General features: G+C 49.8%; 1 protein-coding gene across 2 annotated transcripts in view; it reads left to right on the top strand.

Annotated features, from left to right (window-relative positions):
- Positions 1 to 221: 221 nt before the first annotated feature.
- The window catches only part of Slc6a18 (solute carrier family 6 member 18), a 12,632-nt gene continuing 5,233 nt past the window's right edge, over positions 222 to 7,620 (top strand). For both annotated transcript variants that reach the window (XM_005356713.2, XM_005356712.2), the window contains exons 1-6: positions 222 to 378; positions 1,608 to 1,748; positions 1,963 to 2,100; positions 3,215 to 3,396; positions 5,430 to 5,540; positions 6,208 to 6,320. In XM_005356713.2, coding sequence (XP_005356770.1) covers positions 222 to 378; positions 1,608 to 1,748; positions 1,963 to 2,100; positions 3,215 to 3,396; positions 5,430 to 5,540; positions 6,208 to 6,320 — 842 coding nt within the window. The remainder of the gene's footprint in view (positions 379 to 1,607; positions 1,749 to 1,962; positions 2,101 to 3,214; positions 3,397 to 5,429; positions 5,541 to 6,207; positions 6,321 to 7,620) is intronic.

Raw genomic sequence — 7,620 nt, 5'->3', positions numbered from 1 at the left:
GATTCAGGTATAAAGATGGGCTCTGCAGTAGGCAGGAACTCGATTCCAGTTAGCAATTAACTGGGCTTCTTTAAATAAATGGAGAAACATTGTAAGGAGGGGCTGACTGCTCCGGCTTCCTTAGTTCAGCAGAGATTCCAGAAGGCTCACCGGACTAGTGTGCTGCAAGGTGCCCATCCTACAACCACACCTCTCAGCCATACCCAGGGCGACCGCTCGGCATGGCACAGGCCTCGGGGATGGACCCACTTGTGGACATGGAGGATGAGAGGCCCAAGTGGGACAACAAACTTCAGTACCTCCTGAGCTGCATCGGCTTTGCCGTGGGACTGGGTAACATATGGAGGTTCCCCTACCTGTGCCAGACCTATGGGGGAGGTAAGCCGCCTGCTTCCCAACATGCTCCCTGTCCAGCCTTTTCTGCCCTCGGGTGGCAACTGTCTCTTCTTGGAAATTGTATTTTGCCATTATCCAAAGAATAGCCTCATGCCTTTGAGTTGCTCCTGGCACCCAACCTCCTGGGATCTTGAGTAAGAGTAGAATATGACATCATTGTTGCCTATCACATTGTGTCTTGGTCTTGGATGCAAGCAGTGGACTCTGGGCTCCCATCACCACCTTGGTGTCCAGCTAGACTCAGGGTTGGTTTCTTCCTGGTTCTTTGCATAATATTATAGCAGGCTGCTTGGCCTCATCAATGATCCACCCCCAAGGCAGCCGACCCTTGGCACAGCACAGGCTTGGGTTCTGAGAGTCAAGAGGTTCTGCAGAACACCTAGGACTATGGACACTATTTTACTGATCATTAAACTCTACCCACGGCAGCCTATTACTTAGTAAAGGAGCAAAGTCACTCCCCCATACATACTCACAGAGCCTCTCTCCCTTAGACACCGGTTTCCCTTCACATAGCTACAAAAGCCACGCTGATGATAGTTCTATACTGGGGGTGCAGGAGGAGAGATTTCAAATATAGACTATACTGTCTTGAGAGCTAACATGGAACAGCTCCCAATAGGACAGTTGTGAGCTTGTGGGGCCCGGCTGGGACATTAGGCTGACTTGTTCCCCAAATTTTCTTAGCTTCTATATTATGTGTGTGTGTGTGTGTGTATGTGTTTGTAGGCCACAGCACAACATCAGCCATCTACCTTATTTTTTTTAATACATGATCTCTCAGTGACCTGGAATTTGCCAAGTAGGCTTTGGCTCGTTGTCCAACAAGCTACGGAGATCTGCCCACCTCAGAGCTGAGATTACAAGTGTGCACAACCATGCCCAGCTTTTTACAAGGATTCTGGGGCTTGAACTCAGATTCTCATGCTTGCAAAGCAAACATTTTAACCGCTAGGCTATGTCCTTAGCTTCCACGATACTACTTAAAAAAAAAAAAAGCACCAAAGGCCCTAAGGTCTGGGTGGGATCTTCTTGTCATTCTGCCGTCCCTCGCTCTGGTGGGACAACCCAAATACATGCTGGGAACAGACGCTGCGCTTAAACTGTCGAGACCATGGCTTCATGATGCCATCACTTCGTCGACCACGCTGATCAGCCAGCCAATGGCACCCGAGGCTCTCTGGTTATCTGCTCACCCTGTGTCCTTGCAGGGGCCTTCCTCATCCCCTATTTCATCGCCCTGGTCTTTGAGGGGATCCCGCTCTTCTACATTGAGCTCGCCATCGGCCAGCGCCTACGAAGGGGCAGCATTGGTGTGTGGCGGACCATCTCTCCCTACCTTGGTGGAGTAGGTATGCCCCATTCCCAGACCGTGCCACCCAATCAGGTCCCTTGGAGACCTCTTAACTGGGGAGCAGGGCACTTTATGGTGAGAGACAGGGCAAGCATAGGAAAACAGGACAAAGGTAGTTGGAAAGATACAGAAGCAGCTGTGACAGGCCACGTGTAACGAGACGGTTCCATTTTATTCTCTACCTGACTTTGGTTGCGTTACTGTGTCTGCAGGCCTGGGCTGCTTCTCAGTATCCTTCCTGATAAGCCTGTACTACAACACAGTTCTTCTGTGGGTCCTGTGGTTCTTCCTCAACTCCTTCCAACACCCGCTGCCCTGGAGTACATGCCCATTGGATCTCAACAGAACAGGTAAGATGCCATGCACTGAGCAGCCGTGTCTGCGCTCGGTGTGCTATTACACAGTTCACGAGCTTCGGGCAAGGGGGCTGGAGGTTAAAATACACACACACACACACACACACACACACACACACACACACACAGAGGGGAGGGAGAGGAGTGAGAGGAGAGAGGGGAGAGAGAGAGGAGAGGAGAGAGCGAGAGAGAGAGCGAGTGACACGGGTCATCCTTGAATTCCCCAAGAATGCCCACTTTATTGTGTTCAGGGGCAGCTTATATAGAGATAGCCACGCCCCAGCCAAACCCACCAGAAACCACTCTCCTGCCATCAGGAACTCCTGAAGGTCTCGTGCTTAGAGCAGCTGTAGGCACTCAGATCAGGGGATTACAAGAAATTCAGGATCTTGGGTCTCACTGCTCCCAACAGTAAGACCCCACTGGGAACTTGGAGGCTCTATGTGTGGCTCTGGAGCAGATGAAGGCAGAGCTACAGAACACATACCTCACTCAGGTCTCTTCCCTAAAGGGCACATTCGAAATCCAGTCAGAGTCACCTGGATAGTTTTGTTTCCAGAGAGGGACATAGCCTCTTGCAGAGTTCTTCATCTTGGCCTTGGTACCAAAGAGAAGCAAGAAAAGGATCCTGGGGACGTAGGAGATGAGTTGATAAAGTGCTTGCCTCACAAGCATTGATCCCCAGACCGCATGTTGTACATGGTGGTGAGAGCTTATAATCCTAGTCCTGGGGAGGCAGAGAAAGGAATATCTCTGGGGCTCACTGACCAGCCAGCCTAGCCTCGTTGGTGAATGTCAGAACAATAAAAGACCTGGTCTCAGAGAAGTTGGATGGCATTTCTAAGAATGATACCTGAAGTTATCCTTTGCCCTACATGCACATGGGTGTGCACACACCACAGCCACACATACATACACATACACACACAAGGGGATCCTGAGCCCAAAAGGGAGGTGGTAAAAACAGCCCAAGTAGCCCTTCCAGGGCAGTTCCAGGCTGTGAAAGGTCTGCCGTGCTGGCGCCTATAGTTCATGGGTAGTGGTTAGGGAATGGCATGGATTGTCTCCAGACTCTGAGGCCAGCCTGTAACAGTGCTCTTGGCTCCAGGATTTGTGCAGGAGTGCCAGGGCAGCGGCACTGTGAGCTACTTCTGGTACCGGCAGACTCTGAACATCACATCTGACATCAACAACACAGGCACTATCCAGTGGAAGCTGTTCCTCTGCCTGGTGGCCTGCTGGGCAACTGTGTACCTGTGCGTCATCAGAGGCATTGAGAGCACAGGGAAGGTGAGTTGCGCTGTCTGCACACTGTGTGGGGAGCTTGTGTGCCCGAGATGCTTTCTAGAACTGGCCCCTCTTGGCTTCTCAGTGTTTCCTTCTCCTGGTCCTGCCTGTCCTGGAACTGACTTTCTTCTGTGTGTTCACACAGCATGTTCACCCTCCTCTGTGTGTATTTATTTAATGTGAGCTCTTATTGCTAGCCTCCCATTGGGTTTCTTTCATCCCACTCTGAATGCTTTCTCCTTACTGGGGTGTTCAGACCATTCACACCTGGTATGTGTGACTGGGATTAACTCTTCCATTGGGTTGTCTTCTGTGGGTCCCCAAACCTCTGCTCCTGTTACTCTTTCTCTGGGAAGTCACAGCCTATATGTCCTCCTTGGATTGTTACAGGGCCACCAAGAGCACTGACTGCTCCTCTCCTACTCAGCGGCAGCTGACCCCACATAACCTGTGACTTTAAGAGCCTCCTCCTGTTTCTCTTTCCCTCTTCTCCCTTCCTGGCTTGGCACTGCTTTTGCTTCTAAAGTGTTAATAGCACCAGCATTGTCTGGCTCTGCTGTGAACAGGTCATTGTCTGTCAGGGACAGAGAACAGTGCTACTATTGGTTACTGTGGTTCTCTGGAACAGGAGAAAGCCTCGCCTGTTATCATGCACAGGTTCTGTTCAGGTGGCCATTTGGACCCTCACACCCTGGCTCTGCCTTTGACTGCTGGGTACCGAGCATCTGTACAGAATCCACACAGCCTCTCATGTTCTCAGCAAGCTCTTGAAAATGTACCAGCAGGTCCTGTGGTCTGTCTCATGGGGTTTAGGCACACACAGAGATTATTGTCCCTTGCATATCCTTTTCACGTGGACACTTGGAGAGAAGAAGCCTGAAACACCAGCTGAGGACCAGTACTGGCCCGGTGTAGGAGGGGAGAGTATAGGCAGCTGTAGACAGGGCCTAGCTCTGTGGCCAGCTGGAGTATCAGGGAAATGAGAATGACGTAGAGAGGACACTGGCCACATAGCAAGAACCCAGTGATCCCAGAATGGAGATTAGAAGGAGTTTGAAGAGGGCCTCAGAAGGATACGAGGTCAGGAACAAGGCTGTCCAAGAAAGATTGAGTAGAGTCCAATCATAGCTATTGCAGAAGGGAGACATAGCAGGAGGAGGCTGGAGAGGCATCTGGAGAGGGGGAGGCTGTGGGCTGTGGAAGGGGAGGGGAAGCTAAAGGAGGGAGTCCAGGATATGAGGAGGAGCCTGGGGGATGAGGACAAAGGCTGGGAATGGGGACAGAGAGAGGAGAAGATAAAAAGAGGAGGCTGAGTGGGCGGTGGTGGCGCACACCTTTAATCTCAACACTCTGAGGCAGAGGCAGGCAGATCTCTGTGAGTCTGAGGCCAGCCTGGTCTACAGAGAAAGAGTTCTAGGACAGCCAGAGCTGCTACACAGAGGAAACCCTGTCTTGAAAAATGAAAGAGGAAGAGGCCGAGGGGTAAGAGGTTAAGGCTGGAGCAAAGGCTAGGGAGAGAGAGCCTGAAGAGGGGACACCTCTTTATGCGGACCAATCCTTGTTCTTTTTTTAAAAAATATTTATTTATTTATTATGTATACAATAGTCTATCTATATGTATGTCTGCAGGCCAGAAGAGAGCACCAGACCTCATTACAGATGGTTGTGAGCCACCATGTGGTTGCTGGGAATTGAACTCAGAACCTTTGGAAGAGCAGGCAACGCTCTTAACCACTGAGCCATCTCTCCAGCCCTCAATCCTTGTTCTTGAGAGAGACCTGTGTATCCTAGGACCTCAAGGCTTACCTCAGCTGACTCCACAGGGCACAGATGTGAAAATGGAGGCTCATGTGATGTTGGCCATGAGCCAAAGTCATGAGTCTGACCTTGCCCTGACCCCACATTCCCAAATACCCACTGCTGGCCTAGTCTGAGAAGAATACTGAGACGTGGGCCCTGGACGTCTTCTCAGCGGCTCCTACAAAGGCTTTCTTGTGGCACAATCCTATCCGTGTGTCATTCTTTGTTGCCCTCAGGTGATCTACTTTACAGCCCTGTTCCCTTACCTGGTGTTAACCATCTTCCTCATCAGAGGTTTGACCCTGCCTGGAGCAACAGAGGGCTTGACCTACCTGTTCACTCCCAACGTAAGTAGACCTTGTGCACCTCGGGGTCACTGCCAGGGTACATTGTCAGTAAAGCTTGCCAAGTCAATGCGGAGTGAAGACACCCACAGGGATCAGGAGGGGCATCGTAGCTAGATGAAGCATGCATGACTTCCATTTGGGGCAAGTCGATAACTGAGTGGGGAGACACATGAGGGAAGTTGGGGTGCAATTGAGTGTAGTTCAGAGAGAGGCTGGCTGGGGATCAGGTGACCCACCCCTGGATCAAGTACTAACCTCTGCCATGCTCCCCATTACCGGTGAGATACAAGACTCAGGAGGCCTGTACCCAGAGCCTGTGACCCTTCTAGATAACCCCAAGTCCTGGGAGTTTTCCAGCACACTTCTCCTAGTGTGAGCATCAGAGAAAGAGTGGATAAAGGTAGTTCATACCCCTCAGAGCACCTCAAGTCACACTAAGGCCTAGGAGGTAAAGACTCAGAGCCCAAGGTCTGTAGTTCTTGAGCCAGGGGCTTGTCATACTCATCTCAGAACTGGGTCTGCTGCTACCCCCAGGCTGCTCACTTCTGAGACGTTAGAACGAGTTACACCCTCCTGCTCATGAGTGTGCCAGTGTTCTGAAATAGTCAGATGGACAAGTGGGTATGGTCTGCCCACTGCATAATGAGGCCACCCCCGTTCATTCCAGATGAAGATTCTCCAGAACCCACGGGTCTGGCTGGATGCAGCCACCCAGATTTTTTTCTCTCTGTCTCTGGCCTTTGGAGGACATATTGCTTTTGCAAGCTACAACCCGCCCAGGTATGCAGACTGTTTGTGGGATGTGTGTGTGTGTGTGTGTGTGTGTATGCCTTTACAGTCCCAGCACTGAGTCAGCAAACCCGAGACAGACACAGCAAATTGGAATCATGCTGTCAGATAAGGGGAATCTCCTGTGAACTCCAAGTGGGAATTTCATTCTGAATAGGGGCTTCTTAAGACTTTCTGAATAACTATTACGTTTTTTTGTTTTTTTTTATTATTTATGTTTTTATTAAAGATTTCTGTCTCCTCCCCGTCACCACCTCCCATTTCCTTCCCCCTCCCCCATAACTATTACTGTTTTACTGAAGATAATGCAGGGTGTCTTCTGAAGGTGGTCAGGTTGGGCCTCGGTGGCAGTGTCTGGATTCCACCAAGTACCTAGCTCACCCAAGGCTGAACAGGGATGTAAATGGTATACCACAAAAACAATTGAAGATGCTAGAAGAATCCTGGCATCCATCCAAATTTGGAAATAGCAGAGCAATGCAATGGAAAGGCCTGGGCCCAGTGCCGCTGCAGACTGTGGTCAGATCCCAAAAAATACGAGAATTTTACAGGTTATCTTGGCGCAGTGGTCAATAGTCTGAAGTTGATTGCAAAGGGTTAACAATTGTTCTTGCAGAAGGTACTCTCTGGTGGACCTTGTGTGAGGTTGTGGTCCAGGAGAATCCCCGCAATACTGACTGTTAGGCAATTGTGCACAAGCTCCTTGCTGTCGTCATCTCTGGTTTTGCTTTTTGTTATGACTGACATAGGTAGCTTCATTTTCTTTATGACTTATTTTAAATTACTTTTTCCTTTTTTATTAAGAGTTCTTTTTAACACAACCTTTTCTCATTTTACGTAGCTATCCCCGTTCCCACTCTCTCCCCTCCTCCCGCTTCCTTCACCTTCTCCCTGCCCCATCTCCCCATCCACTCTTCAGAAAGGGTGAGGCTTCCCATGGGGAGTCAGCAAAATCTGACACTTCACTTCGAGGCAAGATTAAAGCCCTCCCCACTATATCTATCCCTCCAAAAAGAATGTGCTCCTGGATGCCAGTTCAAGCCCTAGGGATAAATCCTGGTCCCACACTGCCAGTGTCCCCACAGATAGTCCAAACCTCACAACTGTGCCCCACATTTAGTGGGCCTAATTTGGCCCTATGCAGGTTCATCTACTATCAGTCAAGAGTCAGTGAGCTCTCACCAGCTCCAGTCAGCTTTTTCTGTAGGTATTTTTTATATTTATTTATTTATTTATTTATTTATTTATTTATTTATTTATTTATTTTTGTTTTTCGAGACAGGGTTTCTCT

Source organism: Microtus ochrogaster, chromosome 19 (assembly GCF_000317375.1).
Source record: "Microtus ochrogaster isolate Prairie Vole_2 chromosome 19, MicOch1.0, whole genome shotgun sequence".
Taxonomy (NCBI): domain Eukaryota; kingdom Metazoa; phylum Chordata; class Mammalia; order Rodentia; family Cricetidae; genus Microtus; species Microtus ochrogaster.
Note: the sequence above shows the minus strand (reverse complement) of the source record. Positions and strands in the feature narration are given on the sequence as shown.